This window comes from Mustelus asterias, chromosome 22, assembly GCF_964213995.1.
Source record: "Mustelus asterias chromosome 22, sMusAst1.hap1.1, whole genome shotgun sequence".
NCBI classification, from domain to species: domain Eukaryota; kingdom Metazoa; phylum Chordata; class Chondrichthyes; order Carcharhiniformes; family Triakidae; genus Mustelus; species Mustelus asterias.
In genome coordinates, this window is record NC_135822.1 from 56337095 (window position 1) to 56358702 (window position 21608).

Genomic DNA, 21608 nt, shown 5'->3' on the forward strand with positions numbered 1-21608 from the left:
CAAGCAGCGATAAAGGGGGACTGTCTCAGGTCAGAAGTCAGTAACCAGTGGAGTAATTTTGATTTGAGTTGATTTATTATTGTCACATGTATTGGGACACAGTGAAAAGTATTGTTTGATTTATTATTGTCACATGTACTGGGATACAGTGAAAAGTATTGTTTGATTTATTATTGTCACATGTACTGGGATAGAGTGAAAAGTATTGTTTGATTTATTATTGTCACATGTATTGGGACACAGTGAAAAGTATTGTTTGATTTATTATTGTCACATGTACTGGGATACAGTGAAAAGTATTGTTTGATTTATTATTGTCACATGTATTGGGATACAGTGAAAAGTATTGTTTGATTTATTATTGTCACATGTACTGGGATACAGTGAAAAGTATTGTTTGATTTATTATTGTCACATGTATTGGGATACAGTGAAAAGTATTGTTTGATTTATTATTGTCACATGTACTGGGACACAGTGAAAAGTATTGTTTGATTTATTATTGTCACATGTACTGGGATACAGTGAAAAGTATTGTTTGATTTATTATTGTCACATGTACTGGGATACAGTGAAAAGTATTGTTTGATTTATTATTGTCACATGTACTGGGATACAGTGAAAAGTATTGTTTGATTTATTATTGTCACATGTACTGGGATACAGTGAAAAGTATTGTTTGATTTATTATTGTCACATGTACTGGGATACAGTGAAAAGTATTGTTTGATTTATTATTGTCACATGTACTGGGATACAGTGAAAAGTATTGTTTGATTTATTATTGTCACATGTACTGGGATACAGTGAAAAGTATTGTTTGATTTATTATTGTCACATGTACTGGGATACAGTGAAAAGTATTGTTTGATTTATTATTGTCACATGTATTGGGATACAGTGAAAAGTATTGTTTGATTTATTATTGTCACATGTACTGGGATACAGTGAAAAGTATTGTTTGATTTATTATTGTCACATGTATTGGGATACAGTGAAAAGTATTGTTTGATTTATTATTGTCACATGTACTGGGATACAGTGAAAAGTATTGTTTGATTTATTATTGTCACATGTATTGGGATACAGTGAAAAGTATTGTTTGATTTATTATTGTCACATGTACTGGGATACAGTGAAAAGTATTGTTTGATTTATTATTGTCACATGTACTGGGATACAGTGAAAAGTATTGTTTGATTTATTATTGTCACATGTACTGGGATACAGTGAAAAGTATTGTTTGATTTATTATTGTCACATGTACTGGGATACAGTGAAAAGTATTGTTTGATTTATTATTGTCACATGTATTGGGATACAGTGAAAAGTATTGTTTGATTTATTATTGTCACATGTACTGCGATACAGTGAAAAGTATTGTTTGATTTATTATTGTCACATGTACTGGGATACAGTGAAAAGTATTGTTTGATTTATTATTGTCACATGTATTGGGATACAGTGAAAAGTATTGTTTGATTTATTATTGTCACATGTATTGGGATACAGTGAAAAGTATTGTTTGATTTATTATTGTCACATGTATTGGGATACAGTGAAAAGTATTGTTTGATTTATTATTGTCACATGTATTGGGACACAGTGAAAAGTATTGTTTGATTTATTATTGTCCCATGTATTGCGATACAGTGAAAAGTATTGTTTGATTTATTATTGTCACATGTATTGCGATACAGTGAAAAGTATTGTTTGATTTATTATTGTCACATGTACTGGGATACAGTGAAAAGTATTGTTTGATTTATTATTGTCACATGTATTGGGATACAGTGAAAAATATTGTTTGATTTATTATTGTCACATGTATTGGGATACAGTGAAAAGTATTGTTTGATTTATTATTGTCACATGTACTGGGATACAGTGAAAAGTATTGTTTGATTTATTATTGTCACATGTATTGGGACACAGTGAAAAGTATTGTTTGATTTATTATTGTCACATGTACTGGGATACAGTGAAAAGTATTGTTTGATTTATTATTGTCACATGTACTGGGATACAGTGAAAAGTATTGTTTGATTTATTATTGTCACATGTACTGGGATACAGTGAAAAGTATTGTTTGATTTATTGTCACATGTATTGGGATACAGTGAAAAGTATTGTTTGATTTATTATTGTCACATGTATTGGGATACAGTGAAAAGTATTGTTTCTTAAGTGCTATTCAGTCAAAGCATACCGTTCATAGAGAAGGAAAGGAGAGGGTGCAGAATGTAATGTTACAATCACAGCTAGGGTGTAGAGAAAGATCAACTTAATATAAGGTAGGTCCGTTCAAAAGTCTGATGGCAGCAGGGAAGAAGCTGTTCTTGAGTCGTGTGGTGAACCATCGTTGGTTACCACTGGGGGTTGTTCTTATGTTACTGTTGGGTTAGGGTGTTGTCACTGTGGGGGTTGTATAATGTTGTTGGGTTAGGGTGTTTACCTGTTGTAAATGTTATTATGGCACATCCCGGTGGGGCCCCGCCTCCGGAGGAGAGGTATAAGACCCTCTGCTCCGGCAGGACCCCTTCAGTCTGAACTGGTGTACTCGTGTTAGTTAGTTCCATTGTTTGATAATAAAAGCCTTCAATAACTGAAGCCTTGTTCCACGTGCTTGATTGTCGCGCATCAAGTCAGTTGGTACGTGACCTCAGACTTTTGTATCTTTTTCCCAACGGAAGAAGGTGGAAGAGGGAATGTCCGGGGTGCTTGGGGTCCTTAATTATGCTGGCTGCTTTGCCGAGGCAGCAGGAAGTGTAGATGGAGTCAGTGGATGGGAGGCTGGTTTGAGCGATAGACTGGGCTACGTTCACAACCCTTTGTAGTTTCTTGTGGTCTTGGGCAGAACAGGAGCCAGACCAAGCTGTGATACATCTGGAAAGAATGCTTTCTATGATGCATCTGTAAAAATTGGTGAGAGTCGTAGCGGAGTGCCACAGGGATTAGTCTTCACAATGTATATCAAAGATTTGGGACAGAATGGTCAAATTTGTGAATGGTACCAAGGTGAGGGGGAAGGCTGGTTACAAGGAGGGTTTCGAGAGTTTACAGAGAGATAGTGACAGGTTCAGTGAATGGGCAGGAAATTGGCAAATGGAACTCAATGTGGGAAAAGGTGAGGTTGTTCATTTAAGAAGAAAGAATGAGAAGCTGGATTTTTATTGAATTATCGAAACCCTACAGTGCAGAAGGAGGCCATTCAGCCCATTGGGTCTGCACTGACTTTCTGACAGAGCATCTTACCCAGGCCCTATCCCCGTAACCCCACATATTTACCCCACAAATCCATCTAATCAAACACATCTTTGGACACTAAGGGGCAATTTAGCATGGCCAATCCCCCTAATCTACCTAAATCGCCCCTTAGTGTTGGGATTTTCCAGTCCCGAGCGCGGCTGGAAAATCCCGCCCTGAGAGTGTTACAGCACAGACGGAGGCCCTTCAGCCCATCGTGTCTGATACTGGCCATCGGTATTACTGATTATACACATCCCCCCCCTCTCCACTCCCTCCCCATTCGCTCTGCAACACTCTATCACTTTCCACTCCTCTGCACTGCTCTGAGCTCCAGGGGGCTGGGATTCTCCAGTACCCCCGCCGTTCCTGCCACCCCCCCCCCCCCCCCCCCCACCCCCGCCCCGCTGCCGGCCAGAATGGAGAACTCGGCGCTCGGCCAACATTCCGTCCACCGCAGCGGGACTGGAGAATCCCCGGGCGAGGTCGGAAGGTTCCAGTGCTTGTGTGTGTGTCCGATTTCACCCCCTCCCCTCCCCGCCCCCCCCCCCCCCCCCCCCCCCCCCGGCTCTCCCGCGGTCTTTGCCCTGTGGAATGCTTCATCGCTAAAACTGCCTCCTCCCCGCGGCGCCGCCCGCTTGGCACCGGCTCAGCTATTCAGCTGTGGAAGCCGTCACCCACACTGTGGTTAACTCCAGACTCCACTGTGTCAATAATCCAGCTCAACTGGATTCAAACTCCAAACATCTCCACTGTCACACCATCACACAGCTTTCACCTCACTGCTGCCTCTCCACTCCCTCTCTCTCGCTCTATAACTCTCTCTCTCCTCTCTCTCCCTATCCCTCCCGTCTCCTTCTGTCCCTCTCTCTCTCTTCTCCTTCTGTCTCTCTTTCTCTCTCGCTCTCTCTGTAACTCTCTCTCTCTCTCTTCTCCTTCTGTCTCTCTCTCTCTTTCTCTCTCTCTCTCTTTCTCCCCCCTCAGTCTCTCTGTCTCTTTCTATTTCTCTCCCCTCTCTGCTTATTCTCAGTCTCTCTTTCCCTCCATGTCTCTCTCCGTCCCTCTCTCTCTCTCTCACTCTCGCTCTGTGAGTCTCTCACTCCCTTTCTCTCTCTCCCTCTCTCTCACACTCCCTCCTCTCTCCCCCTTTCTCTCTCTCTCCCACCCTCTCTCTCTCATTCACACTCACATTCTCTCGCTCCCCTCCCTCTCTCCCTCCCTCCCTCTCTCTCCCTCTCCCTCCCTCCCTCTCTCCCTCTCTCTCTCTCCCTCTCTCTCCCTCCCTCTCTCCTTCCCTCTCTCTGTCTCCTTCCCTCTATCTCTCACTCCCTCTCTCTCTCACTCTCCCTCTCTTGCTCTCATTCTCTCTCTCCCTCTCATTTTCACTCTCACTCCCTCGCTCTCTCCCTCCCTCTCTCTCACTCCCTCTCTCTCACTCTCTCTCTCACTGTCTCTCTCACTCTCTCTCTCCCTCTCTCCCATCCTCACTCTCTATCCCTCTCTCTCTTCCCTTTTCTCTCAGTCTCTTTCTCCCTCTCGCTCTCTCTCTCTCCTTCTCTCTCTCTCCCAATTTCTCTCTCTCTCTCTCAAACCCTCTCCCCCTCTCCCTCTCGCTGTCTCTCTCTCTCTCTCTCACTCTCTCTCTCCCTCTCTCTTTCTCCCTCTCTCCCTCTCTCTCTCTCCCAATTTCTCTCTCTCTCTCTCTCTCAAACCCTCTCCCCCCTCTCCCTCTCGCTGTCTCTCTCTCTCTCTCACTCTCTCTCTCTCCCTCTCTCTTTCTCCCTCTCTCTCTCTCTCTCTCTCCGTATCCCTCTCTGTCTCTCTCTCTCCCTCTCTCTCTCCCTCTCTCTCTCTCCCTTTCTCTCTCCCTTTCTCTCTCTCTCCATCTCCCTCTCTTTCCCTCTCTCTCTCTCTCTCTCTCCGTCTCCCTCTCTGTCTCTCTCCGTCTCCCGTTCTCTCTCTCTCTCTCTCTCTCCGTCTCCCTCTCTCTCTCTCTCTCCGTCTCCCTCTCTCTCTCCCTCCCTCTCTCTCTCTCTCTCCCTCTCTCCATCTCCCTCTCTCCCTCTCTCTCAGTTTCCCTCTCTCCCTCTCTGTCTCTCCTTCTCTCTCCCTCTCTCTCTCCATCTCCCACTCTCTCTCCCTCTCTCTCTCCCTCTCTCTCCGTCTCCCTCTCTCCCTCTCTGTCTCTCTCTCTCTCTCTCCCTCTCTCCCTCTCTCTCTCTCAGAGGGGTATCAGTTTGCATCCTGCGCTATACTTAACCTCGGGATAATGGGACTTTCCTGTTATCCTGCAGGATCAGCAATTAAATGATTTGATTTTGCCGTTTCCCAGACCACAATCGAGCAGCGGGCCAGACCGACACACTCCCTTGCGGCTCGCTGGGGAAACTCTCTGGCTCCTGAATCCGTGAGGCAGTGGGTTCGAGTCCCAGCCCCTTCACCGCTGAACCTCTAGGCTGGCGGGGCTCAGCGTAGCGCTGTGGGAGTGCTGCACTGCCGGGGGGCGCCACCGTCCGGATCAGACCTTCTGAGCTGCGGACATTCCGTGCCGCCGCGTCGGAGGGTCCGGGACATTCCGTGCCCCCTGCCCAGCTGGTGCCCCTCGGTCCAGCCCTGCTGAAACTGCCTGCCCGGCTCTGAACACCTTGCTGCCTTGTGGGATCTTTCTGTGCACGCATTCCCCAAATACTGGTGCGGTGACAATAATCTCTCCCTCAATGCCAACAAAACGAAGGAGATTGTCATCGACTTCAGGACACTTAAGATTAAAATAACAACAAGTGTTTGTGGAGGGTTAATTTTAACCTCGTGGGCTCACAGTTCCGCACACGCCATCAATCTGCCCTCACGATGATTTATTTGCCCCGTTTCGAGTCCCCCCCCTGACCCCGATTAGCAGAAGCTGGAGAACTCGCTGCCAGTCTCCCAGGGACTGCCTGGGGTACAGCCTTGGCAAACCGAGGGCTATGATCGCCCTCTGGTGGCCAACACCAGCCTGGCAGCGGCCGAGGTAGCAGATCACCCCCTGCCCTCTCCCCCCCACCCCAATCCGGGGAGAGCCAGGGTCGCCGTGGCACCTTGGGGCGGGGCGGGAATAGAACCCGCAGAGGGACTCTACCCTCCGCGACACACTGCCTCTTCCCTCCTCTCCCGGTGCCACCTCCAATCCTCCCCCCCCCACCCCGGCTCCACCTTCCAGTTCCTTCACCAGCCTTCAGACGAACCCCCACCCCCGCCCCCCGCGACCTCTGACCCCTGTCTTGACTTCCGCAGGGGCAATTTAGCATGGCCAATCCACCTATCCTGCACATCTTTGAACACAAAGGGGCAATTGAGCATGGCCAATCCACCTAACCTAAATTGCCCCTTAGTGTCCAAAGATGTGCAGGTTAGGGGGATTGGCCATGCTAAATTGCCCCTTAGTGTCCAAAGATGTGCGGGTTCGGTGGATTGGCCATGCTAAATTGTCCCTTAGTGTCCAAAGATGTGCAGGTTAGGTGGATTGGCCGTGCTAAATTGCCCCTTAGTGTCCAAAGGTGTGCAGGTTAGGTGGATTGGCCATGCTAAATTGCCCCTTAGTGTCCAAAGATGTGCAGGTTAGGTGGATTGGCCATGCTAAATTGCCCCTTAGTGTCCAAAGATGTGCGGGTTAGGTGGATTGGCCATGCTAAATTGTCCCTTAGTGTCCAAAGATGTGCGGGTTAGGTGGATTGGCCATGCTAAATTGCCCCTTAGTGTCCAAAGATGTGCGGGTTAGGTGGATTGGCCATGCTAAATTGTCCCTTAGTGTCCAAAGATGTGTGGGTTAGGTGGATTGGCCATGCTAAATTGTCCCTTAGTGTCCAAAGATGTGCGGGTTAGGTGGATTGGCCATGCTAAATTGTAATCGGGTGATAATGAGGTTTAAATTACACCGCTTCGAATCAGTTAGAAGGGTGTCATTTTTCTTAATGAGGTGAGAATCCTTTCCCGAGGAGGTCCTGGGATTCCCCGGGGAGCTGCGAGGAGTTAATTGACAATTTAAACAGTGTGTGATATTGGAGAATTCCCTGGTTCAAAACTCGATACAAGTTCAAGCCATCAGATGTGACCGAATATTCTCCACTTACCCGGGTGAGACCGGCTGCAACAACACTCAAGAAGCTCGACACCATCCAGGACAAAGCAGCCCCGCTTGATTGGCACCCCATCCACAAACACTCACTCCCTCCACCACCGACGCTCAGTAGCAGCAGTGTGGACCATCTACAAGATGCACTGCAGCAACTCATCCTTAGACAGCACCTTCCAAACCCACCACCTCTACCATCTAGAAGGACAAGGGCAGCAGACACATGGGGAACACCACCACCTGCAAGTTCCCCTCCGAGCCACTCACCATCCCGACTTGGAAATATATCGGCCGCTCCTTCACTGTCGCTGGGTCAAAATCCTGGAACTCCCTCCCTAACAGCACTGTGGGTGTACCTACACCACACGGACTGACTGATGTCCAATAACAATCCTGGAACTCCCTCCCTAACAGCACTGTGGGTGTACCTACACCACACGGACTGACTGATGTCCAATAACAATCCTGGAACGCCCTCCCTAACAGCACTGTGGGTGTACCTACACCACACGGACTGACTGATGTCCAATAACAATCCTGGAACTCCCTCCCTAACAGCACTGTGGGTGTACCTACACCACACGGACTGACTGATGTCCAATAACAACCCTGGAACTTCCTCTCTAACGGCACTGTGGGTGTACCTACACCACACGGACTGACTGATGTCCAATAACAATCCTGGAACGCCCTCCCTAACAGCACTGTGGGTGTACCTACACCACACGGACTGACTGATGTCCAATAACAATCCTGGAACGCCCTCCCTAACAGCACTGTGGGTGTACCTACACCACACGGACTGACTGATGTCCGAATAACAATCCTGGAACTCCCTCCCAAACAGCACTGTGGGTGTACCTACACCACACGGACTGACTGATGTCCAATAACAACCCTGGAACTTCCTCTCTAACAGCACTGTGGGTGTACCTACACCACACGGACTGACTGATGTCCAATAACAATCCTGGAACGCCCTCCCTAACAGCACTGTGGGTGTACCTACACCACACGGACTGACTGATGTCCAATAACAATCCTGGAACGCCCTCCCTAACAGCACTGTGGGTGTACCTACACCACACGGACTGACTGATGTCCGAATAACAATCCTGGAACTCCCTCCCTAACAGCACTGTGGGTGTACCTACACCACACGGACTGACTGATGTCCAATAACAACCCTGGAACTTCCTCTCTAACAGCACTGTGGGTGTACCTACACCACACGGACTGACTGATGTCCGAATAACAATCCTGGAACTCCCTCCCTAACAGCACTGTGGGTGTACCTACACCACACGGACTGACTGATGTCCGAATAACAATCCTGGAACTCCCTCCCTAACAGCACTGTGGGTGTACCTACACCACACGGACTGACTGATGTCCAATAACAATCCTGGAACTCCCTCCCTAACAGCACTGTGGATGTACCTACACCACACGGACTGACTGATGTCCAATAACAATCCTGGAACTCCCTCCCTAACAGCACTGTGGGTGTACCTACACCACACGGACTGACTGATGTCCAATAACAATCCTGGAACTCCCTCCCTAACAGCACTGTGGGTGTACCTACACCACACGGACTGCAGCGGGTTCAAGATGGCAGCTCACCCACCACCTTCTCAGGGGGCAGTTAGAGATGGGCAATAAATACTGGACCCGGCCAGCGACGCCCACGTCCCTAGAATAAGTTAAAAAAAGGTATTTAAGTTTATTCATTAGTGTCACAAGTCGGCTGACATTAACACTGCAATGAAGTTACTGTGAAAATCCCCTGGTCGCCGCACTCCTGTTCGGGTTACACTGAGGGAGAGTTCAGCACCTAAACCGCACGTCTTTCAGACTGTGGGAGGAAACCGGAGCACCCGGAGGAAACCCACGCAGACACGGGGAGAACGTGCAGACTCCACACAGACAGTGACCCGAGCATCGAACCCGGGTCCCTGGCGCTGTGAGGCAGCAGTGCTAACCCACTGTGCCACCGTGCCGTCCCAAACAGATTGGCCATTCCTTCACTGTTACTCTTTCCACTATTCCTGCAAGTGATTCACTGCCAGGAAACCTTCTCAGATACATGCAGCTGTGCGTAGCACAATGAGGAAGGCCGTTCGGCCCATCCTGTTTGTGCTAGCTCTTTGAAAAAGCTCCCTCAACCCCCCCCCCATTAGTTCCACTCTCCCCTCTCCCCGTCCCTCTGCAAATCTTCCCCCATTTACCCAGTTGCCCTTTGAATATAATTCTCCCGTCAGCGGAAATCCCGGATCCCAACGACTCCAAGCATTTAAAAAGGCTTTCTCTTCTGGAGTGTTCCCTGAAATTCCTCCCCTCCCGTGAAAATTGGCCTTCTTTCGACAGGCAACAGCTCCATTGGACCCCATTGGAACCATCCTGTTAAACCTCTTCTTAACCCTCCTTGGGAGCGTGGCTTTGAGGGAGAGAGAGAGAGAGGGCAGGAATCTATGCTGAACCCTAAGACCATAAGATATAGGAGCAGAATTAGGCCATTCGGCCCATCTGCTCCGCCATTCGATCGCAGCTGATAAGTGTCACAACCCCATTCTCCCGCCTTTTCCCCGTAACCTTTGACCCCCCTTACCAATCAAGAACCGATCTATCTCTGTCTTAAAGACACTCAATGACCCGGCCTCCTCTGCGGCAATGAATTCCACAGATTCACCAAACCCTCTGGCTGAAGGAATTCATAGAATCCCGACGGTGCAGAAGGAGGCCATTTGGCCCATCGAGTCTGCACCGACCACAATCCCTCCCAGCCCCTATCCCCGTAACCTCACATATTTACCCCGCTAATCCCCCTGACATAAAGGGGCAATTTAACATGGCCAATCCCCCTAACCTACACATCTTTGGACACTAAGGGGCAATTTAGCATGGCCAATCCACCTAACCTACACATCTTTGGACACTAAGGGACAATTTAGCATGGCCAATCCCCCTAACCTGCACATCTTTGGACACTAAGGGGCAATTTAGCATGGCCAATCCACCTAACCTACACATCTTTGGACACTAAGGGACAATTTAGCATGGCCAATCCCCCTAACCTACACATCTTTGGACACTAAGGGGCAATTTAGCATGGGCAATCCACCTAACCTGCACATCTTTGGACACTAAGGGGCAATTTAGCATGGCCAATCCACCTAACCTGCACATCTTTGGACACTAAGGGGCAATTTAGCATGGCCAATCCACCTAACCTACACATCTTTGGACACTAAGGGGCAATTTAGCATGGCCAATCCCCCTAACCTGCACATCTTTGGACTGTGGGAGGAAATCGGAGCACCCGGAGGAAACCCACGCAGACACGGGGAGAATGTGTATACTCCACACAGTGAGTGACCCGAGCCGGGAATCGAACGACAACACCTCTCCGTCCCGGACACCTTCAGAAAGCAGGTATGAATCCCTCGGGGTCTGAGCAAGCAACATCAGATCCCAGTCCCTTGCCAGCTGAAAGGGCAACGTTCGGGAATTCGAACAAAACCTCAGCGGTGGGGCGGAGGCGGGGGGTGGGGGTGGGGGGGAGTGGGGGAGGAGGGAGGGGGGCAGGAAGTCTACAGAGCACCAAGCACAGAAAGAGGCCATTCTGATCTTTCCCTTGCCCCATTCCCGGACCCCCCCCGCCCCCTTCCCCATCCGACACCCGACCCAGTTGGCACAGTCAACACCCCGTCAAAGGCTGATCTCAAGACGGCCACCAGCCTCTCTGCCACCGCGACTGTGAGCCGTCGTTCCATGCAGAGTTCGACCCTGCCCTGCCACCCCCTCCGGACGTCGGTACCTGACTTCCGGCCCCTGGGGTTCCCCGGTTTCTGCGGTGAAGCCCTCAACCGGGACGGCGTCCCCCTTGGTCCGGGTCGCTGGCGCGTAGCCACGCAGAGAACGGCTACCAAGCCTCCCATGATCAGGGCAGGGGTTGCGCACCTCAGCCGCGGTGTAGCGGAGAGAAGCGGGTGAGGTTAGCCTTTATCTGTGTCGCTCTACCACCCACTTTCCACCCACACACGCACATGTCACTCCGTCCCGTTGTTCACTGATAAATTATTCGGCACTCTTGTCTCTGATCTGCTCCACGTCCGTTGCTGCTTCTGTTGCCACAGTAAGAAGTCTCACAACACCAGCTTAAAGTCCAACAGGTTTATTTGGAATGATGAGCTTTTGGAGCGCTGCTCCTTCATCAGGTGAGCGGAGAGGTGGGTTCACAAACACAGCATATATATAGGCCAAGACACAACTGCAGGATAATGGTTGGAATGCGAGTCTTTACAGGTAATCAAATCTTTACAGGTATGGGTAAGCATTCTCCAAGGCGGCCTTCAAGACACACAACGCAGAATCGCTGAGCAGAAACTGATAGCCAAGTTCCACACGCATGAGGACGGCCTCAACCGGGATCTTGGGTTCATGTCACACTCCGTGTAACCCATTTGGCCTGGAAAATCCTACTAACTGTCCTGGCTGGAGACAGTTCACACCTCTTTAACCTGTGATTATCCCTCTCTCCACTCGCACTGTCTGTCCCTGGAAAGACTTGATTATCTGTCAAGACTCGCATTCCAACCATTATCCTGCAGTTGTGTCTTGGCCTATATATATACCGTGTTTGTGAAACCGACCTCTCCTGATGAAGGAGCAGCATTCCGAAAGCTCGTGATTCCAAATAAACCTGTTGGACTTTAACCTGGTGTTGTGAGACTTCTTACTGTGCCCACCCCAGTCCAACGCCGGCTTTTCCATACCATGGTTCCTGTTGCCAGCCGGGGAGGAATTATTTCCTTTATCCGAAAGGAAAGACAGACCAGCGAGATCGGAAACTGGGATCCCACCGTCCCCAGTTGGGCTGGGGAGCACGAAATAGAAATTGAGAAGACCCCTTGTCCCCAAATATCAGACAGCTAGTGGGACTGGGGGGAACTGCCAACCAATTGGCATTGGGGAGGACACCCAATTGGTTATCCGGGGCAGGATGATTCCATTTAAAGCCCCTCCCGGTCCCCCCTACCACTCTCGCCACGTGCTCCTGTCTACATCAACAGGGAAATGGTCGAGAGCTTCTAGGTGTCCAGATCACCAACAACCTGCCCTGGTCCCCCCCACGCCAACGCTATAGTTAAGAAAGCCCCACCAACACCTCTACTTTCTCAGAACCCATTAAGGAAATTCGGCATGTCAGCTACGACTCTCACCCACTTTTGGTGGGGGCGGCACGGTGGCACAGTGGTTAGCACTGCTGCCTCACAGCGCCAGGGACCCGGGTTCGATTCCCGGCTCGGGTCACTGTCTGTGTGGAGTTTGCACATTCTCCCTGTGTCTGCGTGGGTTTCCTCCGGCTGCTCCGGTTTCCTCCCACAGTCTGAAAGATGTGCTGGTTAGGGTGCATGGACCAGAACAGGTGCTGGACTGTGGCAACTAGAGGAATTTCACAGTAACTTCACTGCAGTGTTAATGTAAGCCTTACTTGTGACTAATAACTTTAACTTGAATAAGTTTTACAGATGCACCATAGAAAGCATCCTTTCTGGTTGTATCACAGCTTGGTATGGCTCCTGCTCTGTCCGAGATCGCAAGAAACTACAAAGGGTCGTGAATGTAGCCCAATCCATCACGCAAACCAGCCTCCCATCCATTGACTCTGTCTACACTTCCCGCTGCCTCGGCAAAGCAGCCAGCATAATCAAAGATCCCACACACCCCGGACATTCTCTCTTCCACCTTCTTCCACCGGGAAAAAGATACAAAAGTCTGAGGTCACGTACCAACCGACTCAAGAACAGCTTCTTCCCTGCTGCTGTCAGACTTTTGAATGGACTTACCTCGCATTGAGTTGATCTTTCTCTACACCCTAGCTATGACTGTAACACTACATTCTGCACTCTCTCCTTTCCTTCTCCCCATGTACTCTATGAACGGTATGCTTTGTCTGTATAGCGCGCAAAAAACAATACTTTTCACTGTATCCCAATACATGTGACAATAATAAATCAAATCAAATCAAAAATGTATGTGTTCTTCCCTCCTCTGGTGAACCTCTCTGCCACTGTGCCAAGCTGTGCCCTAGCGACAGACTAGCGCCAAGCATCTCGCTGGAAGGACATCTCCCCCACTCACTCCCCCACTCCTCCTGGCGTAACCCACTCCCTGCTCCTCATGACCGTCGGACTACAGGTCTGGGAGTGACAGGGTTAACCCTCGATAACCCCCTCCCTTATCCTTGCCCGCTCACCTCCTCCCTGCCAGGGAAGGTCATCCTCACAGCGTTGGTACCGTTTCATCATCCACTTTGCCCTTTGATGTGGGGAGCTCAAAGGCAGGAGATGATGACTTGTAGGCAGGTGGTGAGGGGTAGGGACAGGCAGAATTCCAGACCACCCCCCCCCCTTGGGGGAGGGCACAGCACATCCTTGGATAGCGCCAGCCACGAGAGACGGCCTAACTTTGGAGTTCGAGTACAAAGTTAGGAGACGGAGCGATCGATGTGTTTCAATGTCAAAAGGCCTGCTTCCCTCAAGCGAAACTCTTCGCGACGTTCCTACACTATCTCCCCTCGGCCCTCCCCATTCTGAGGAGGCTCCGGCAGTGTAGGGAATCGTCACGGGCGTGGGGGAATATCTGATGATGTTTTGGTACAGGTTAGAAACTCCAAAATGTTTTATGAAGCCCACATGGATCATAAGTTTGAATTTGGCTCAGATAAGCATGAGATGTTCCACTTCAGGTATGATTCAAGTGACCCACTAGGGAGCTTTTACCAGACAAAGTTTATTAAAATATAGTTAACATGGATAGGAGGAAAATTAGCAAGAACTTTTATCAATTACAAACTAGAAACAAACAACTATAATAATGTATAATAACCCTCAACAAAAAATCTAATATGTTCCAATCAAACCAATCCCATAGACAAAAGACCCTTTTCACAGCTATAACACAGCATAGACTAATGCTCACGTGACACTGTAAGTTGGGTCCTTTGGTTGAAGTCTGCAGCTCTCTGAATAGAATAGAATCCCACAGTGCAGAAGGAGGCATTTGGCCCATTGAGTCTGCACCGGCCTCAATGCCACCCAGGCTCTATTCTCGTAACCTCACATATTTACCCTGCCAATCCCCCTGACGCTAAGGGACAATTTAGCATGGCCAATCCACCTAACCCGCACATCTTTAGACTGCGTGAGGAAACCGGAGCTCCCGGAGGAAACCCACGCAGACACGAGGTGAGAACGTGCCGACTCCATACAGACAGTGACCCAAGCCGGGAATCGAACCCGGGTCCCTGGCGCTGTGAGGCAGCAGTGCTAACCATTGTGCCACCGTGCCGCCCACTTGAAACAGTTTGAAGGCAAGACACCAGATAGACTCTGGTCCAGCCCCCAACAACAGCAGATTTGCACCCTTCAGGAACACAAGATCTTGTTTTCAGCTAACCAACAGAATTTCCAAATCAACAGGGAGAGAGGGAAAACAGTTCTTTTTAGCGTGCTGCCCCTTCTAAAAGGAAAACTCAAACCTGCAGCTCCAAACTGAAACTGAAGCTGAATCCTTCTCACCTGACCAACACACAGTTTTTTTTCTCTCCTCCCAACAAAGACATCACCTAAGGCTGTGAGCGTGAATTTAAAAAAAATACTCTTAAAGGTACATCACAATGGGCAGGTTGACTTCAGTCGGGGAGGGCTTTCCGGGGCTGTGTTTCGGGAAGAAGAAATCGCGGCCTACGTTCCTCCTCCGGGGCAGGCCTGGGCCTCCGGCGCTCCTAACCCGGGCTTCCTTTCCGACAAGGGGCGCGCGCGGAATCTTACCTGATCCCTGTCGAACACCCTGGCTCAAGATCCACTTGAAGACGCAGCATTTCATCAGAGCCCTCCGAGAAAGGTGCGGTCTTTGACAACCTCCCAACTCCTTCTTCAGCCTGGGCCCTTTCATCACGAATGAATTCCCAATTTGGCCGTCTCCAGATTCGCTCTTATCCTGGGAGCATAAAACAGTCGCCGTCAGTCGGACCCCTCAAACATCCCCCCTCCCTCCCCATGAGTCCGGAGGAGATTGAGTTTTTTTTTTAAAGTTTATTTATTAGTGTCACAAGTAGGCTTACATTAACACTGCAATGAAGTTACTGCGAAAATCCCCGAGTCGCCACACCTGTTCGGGTTACACTGAGGGAGAATTTAGCACCGAACCAGCACGTCTTTCGGACTGTGGGAGGAAACCGGAGCACCCGGAGGAAACCCATGCAGACACGGGGAGAATGTGCCCACACAGACAAAGGAACTACAAAGGGTCGTGAATGTAGCCCAGTCCATCACGCAAACCAGCCTCCCATCCATTGACTCCGTCTACACTTCTCGCTGCCTCGGGAAAAGCAGCCAGCATAGGTAAGGATCCCACGCACCCCGGACATTCTCTCTTCCACCTTCTTCCATTGGGAAAAATATACAAAAGTCTGAGGTCACGCACCAACCGACTCAAGAAGAGCTTCTTCCCTGCTGCTGTCAGACTTTTGAATGGACCGACCTTGCATTAAGTTGATCTTTCTCTACACCCTAGCTATGACTGGAACACTACATTCTGCACTGTCTCCTTTCCTTCTCTATGAACGGTATGCTCTGTCTGTATAGCGCGCAAGAAACAATACTTTTCACTGTGTCCCAGTACATGTGACAATAATAAATCAAACAATACTTTTCACTGTATCCCAATACATGTGTCAATAATAAATCAAACAATACTTTTCACTGTGTCCCAGTACATGTGACAATAATAAATCAAACAATACTTTTCACTGTATCCCAGTACATGTGACAATAATAAATCAAACAATACTTTTCACTGTATCCCAGTACATGTGACAATAATAAATCAAACAATACTTTTCACTGTATCCCAGTACATGTGACAATAATAAATCAAACAATACTTTTCACTGTATCCCAATACATGTGACAATAAATCAAACAATACTTTTCACTGTATCCCAGTACATGTGACAATAATAAATCAAACAATACTTTTCACTGTATCCCAGTACATGTGACAATAATAAATCAAACAATACTTTTCACTGTATCCCAGTACATGTGACAATAATAAATCAAACAATACTTTTCACTGTATCCCAGTACATGTGACAATAATAAATCAAACAATACTTTTCACTGTGTCCCAGTACATGTGACAATAATAAATCAAACAATACTTTTCACTGTATCCCAATACATGTGACAATAATAAATCAAACAATACTTTTCACTGTATCCCAGTACATGTGACAATAATAAATCAAACAATACTTTTCACTGTATCCCAGTACATGTGACAATAATAAATCAAACAATACTTTTCACTGTATCCCAATACATGTGACAATAATAAATCAAACAATACTTTTCACTGTATCCCAGTACATGTGACAATAATAAATCAAACAATACTTTTCACTGTATCCCAGTACATGTGACAATAATAAATCAAACAATACTTTTCACTGTATCCCAGTACATGTGACAATAATAAATCAAACAATACTTTTCACTGTATCCCAGTACATGTGACAATAATAAATCAAACAATACTTTTCACTGTATCCCAGTACATGTGACAATAATAAATCAAACAATACTTTTCACTGTATCCCAGTACATGTGACAATAATAAATCAAACAATACTTTTCACTGTATCCCAGTACATGTGACAATAATAAATCAAACAATACTTTTCACTGTATCCCAATACATGTGACAATAATAAATCAAACAATACTTTTCACTGTATCCCAATACATGTGACAATAATAAATCAAACAATACTTATCACTGTATCCCAATACATGTGACAATAATAAATCAAACAATACTTTTCACTGTGTCCCAGTACATGTGACAATAATAAATCAAACAATACTTTTCACTGTATCCCAATACATGTGACAATAATAAATCAAACAATACTTTTCACTGTATCCCAGTACATGTGACAATAATAAATCAAACAATACTTTTCACTGTATCCCAATACATGTGACAATAATAAATCAAACAATACTTTTCACTGTATCCCAGTACATGTGACAATAATAAATCAAACAATACTTTTCACTGTATCCCAGTACATGTGACAATAATAAATCAAACAATACTTTTCACTGTATCCCAGTACATGTGACAATAATAAATCAAACAATACTTTTCACTGTATCCCAGTACATGTGACAATAATAAATCAAACAATACTTTTCACTGTATCCCAGTACATGTGACAATAATAAATCAAACAATACTTTTCACTGTATCCCAGTACATGTGACAATAATAAATCAAACAATACTTTTCACTGTATCCCAGTACATGTGACAATAATAAATCAAACAATACTTTTCACTGTGTCCCAGTACATGTGACAATAATAAATCAAACAATACTTTTCACTGTGTCCCAGTACATGTGACAATAATAAATCAAACAATACTTTTCACTGTATCCCAGTACATGTGACAATAATAAATCAAACAATACTTTTCACTGTATCCCAATACATGTGACAATAATAAATCAAACAATACTTTTCACTGTATCCCAGTACATGTGACAATAATAAATCAAACAATACTTTTCACTGTATCCCAGTACATGTGACAATAATAAATCAAACAATACTTTTCACTGTATCCCAGTACATGTGACAATAATAAATCAAACAATACTTTTCACTGTATCCCAGTACATGTGACAATAATAAATCAAACAATACTTTTCACTGTATCCCAGTACATGTGACAATAATAAATCAAACAATACTTTTCACTGTATCCCAATACATGTGACAATAATAAATCAAACAATACTTTTCACTGTATCCCAATACATGTGACAATAATAAATCAAACAATACTTTTCACTGTATCCCAATACATGTGACAATAATAAATCAAACAATACTTTTCACTGTATCCCAGTACATGTGACAATAATAAATCAAACAATACTTTTCACTGTATCCCAATACATGTGACAATAATAAATCAAACAATACTTTTCACTGTATCCCAATACATGTGACAATAATAAATCAAACAATACTTTTCACTGTATCCCAGTACATGTGACAATAATAAATCAAACAATACTTTTCACTGTATCCCAGTACATGTGACAATAATAAATCAAACAATACTTTTCACTGTATCCCAGTACATGTGACAATAATAAATCAAACAATACTTTTCACTGTATCCCAGTACATGTGACAATAATAAATCAAACAATACTTTTCACTGTATCCCAGTACATGTGACAATAATAAATCAAACAATACTTTTCACTGTGTCCCAGTACATGTGACAATAATAAATCAAACAATACTTTTCACTGTGTCCCAGTACATGTGACAATAATAAATCAAACAATACTTTTCACTGTGTCCCAGTACATGTGACAATAATAAATCAAACAATACTTTTCACTGTATCCCAGTACATGTGACAATAATAAATCAAACAATACTTTTCACTGTATCCCAGTACATGTGACAATAATAAATCAAACAATACTTTTCACTGTATCCCAATACATGTGACAATAATAAATCAAACAATACTTTTCACTGTATCCCAATACATGTGACAATAATAAATCAAACAATACTTTTCACTGTATCCCTGTACATGTGACAATAATAAATCAAACAATACTTTTCACTGTATCCCAGTACATGTGACAATAATAAATCAAACAATACTTTTCACTGTATCCCAGTACATGTGACAATAATAAATCAAACAATACTTTTCACTGTGTCCCAGTACATGTGACAATAATAAATCAAACAATACTTTTCACTGTATCCCTGTACATGTGACAATAATAAATCAAACAATACTTTTCACTGTATCCCAGTACATGTGACAATAATAAATCAAACAATACTTTTCACTGTATCCCAGTACATGTGACAATAATAAATCAAACAATACTTTTCACTGTGTCCCAGTACATGTGACAATAATAAATCAAACAATACTTTTCACTGTGTCCCAATACATGTGACAATAATAAATCAAACAATACTTTTCACTGTATCCCAGTACATGTGACAATAATAAATCAAACAATACTTTTCACTGTATCCCAATACATGTGACAATAATAAATCAAACAATACTTTTCACTGTATCCCAATACATGTGACAATAATAAATCAAACAATACTTTTCACTGTATCCCAATACATGTGACAATAATAAATCAAACAATACTTTTCACTGTATCCCAATACATGTGACAATAATAAATCAAACAATACTTTTCACTATATCCCAATACATGTGACAATAATAAATCAAACAATACTTTTCACTGTATCCCAGTACATGTGACAATAATAAATCAAACAATACTTTTCACTGTATCCCAGTACATGTGACAATAATAAATCAAACAATACTTTTCACTGTATCCCAATACATGTGACAATAAATCAAACAATACTTTTCACTGTATCCCAGTACATGTGACAATAATAAATCAAACAATACTTTTCACTGTATCCCAGTACATGTGACAATAATAAATCAAACAATACTTTTCACTGTATCCCAGTACATGTGACAATAATAAATCAAACAATACTTTTCACTGTATCCCAGTACATGTGACAATAATAAATCAAACAATACTTTTCACTGTGTCCCAGTACATGTGACAATAATAAATCAAACAATACTTTTCACTGTATCCCAATACATGTGACAATAATAAATCAAACAATACTTTTCACTGTATCCCAGTACATGTGACAATAATAAATCAAACAATACTTTTCACTGTATCCCAGTACATGTGACAATAATAAATCAAACAATACTTTTCACTGTATCCCAATACATGTGACAATAATAAATCAAACAATACTTTTCACTGTATCCCAGTACATGTGACAATAATAAATCAAACAATACTTTTCACTGTATCCCAGTACATGTGACAATAATAAATCAAACAATACTTTTCACTGTATCCCAGTACATGTGACAATAATAAATCAAACAATACTTTTCACTGTATCCCAGTACATGTGACAATAATAAATCAAACAATACTTTTCACTGTATCCCAGTACATGTGACAATAATAAATCAAACAATACTTTTCACTGTATCCCAGTACATGTGACAATAATAAATCAAACAATACTTTTCACTGTATCCCAGTACATGTGACAATAATAAATCAAACAATACTTTTCACTGTATCCCAATACATGTGACAATAATAAATCAAACAATACTTATCACTGTATCCCAATACATGTGACAATAATAAATCAAACAATACTTTTCACTGTGTCCCAGTACATGTGACAATAATAAATCAAACAATACTTTTCACTGTATCCCAATACATGTGACAATAATAAATCAAACAATACTTTTCACTGTATCCCAGTACATGTGACAATAATAAATCAAACAATACTTTTCACTGTATCCCAATACATGTGACAATAATAAATCAAACAATACTTTTCACTGTATCCCAGTACATGTGACAATAATAAATCAAACAATACTTTTCACTGTATCCCAGTACATGTGACAATAATAAATCAAACAATACTTTTCACTGTATCCCAGTACATGTGACAATAATAAATCAAACAATACTTTTCACTGTATCCCAGTACATGTGACAATAATAAATCAAACAATACTTTTCACTGTATCCCAGTACATGTGACAATAATAAATCAAACAATACTTTTCACTGTATCCCAGTACATGTGACAATAATAAATCAAACAATACTTTTCACTGTATCCCAGTACATGTGACAATAATAAATCAAACAATACTTTTCACTGTATCCCAGTACATGTGACAATAATAAATCAAACAATACTTTTCACTGTGTCCCAGTACATGTGACAATAATAAATCAAACAATACTTTTCACTGTATCCCAGTACATGTGACAATAATAAATCAAACAATACTTTTCACTGTATCCCAATACATGTGACAATAATAAATCAAACAATACTTTTCACTGTATCCCAGTACATGTGACAATAATAAATCAAACAATACTTTTCACTGTATCCCAGTACATGTGACAATAATAAATCAAACAATACTTTTCACTGTATCCCAGTACATGTGACAATAATAAATCAAACAATACTTTTCACTGTATCCCAGTACATGTGACAATAATAAATCAA

At 44.3% G+C, this 21608-nt stretch overlaps 1 protein-coding gene across 1 annotated transcript in view; it reads right to left on the reverse strand.

Moving 5' to 3' along the window:
- The window catches only part of LOC144510068 (calsenilin-like), a 66241-nt gene extending 50942 nt beyond the window's left edge, over nucleotides 1-15299 (reverse strand). The window contains exon 1 of the mRNA XM_078239301.1: nucleotides 15196-15299. Within this exon, the coding sequence (XP_078095427.1) occupies nucleotides 15196-15250 (55 nt within the window). The 5' untranslated portion in view covers nucleotides 15251-15299. The remainder of the gene's footprint in view (nucleotides 1-15195) is intronic.
- Nucleotides 15300-21608: the final 6309 nt, after the last annotated feature.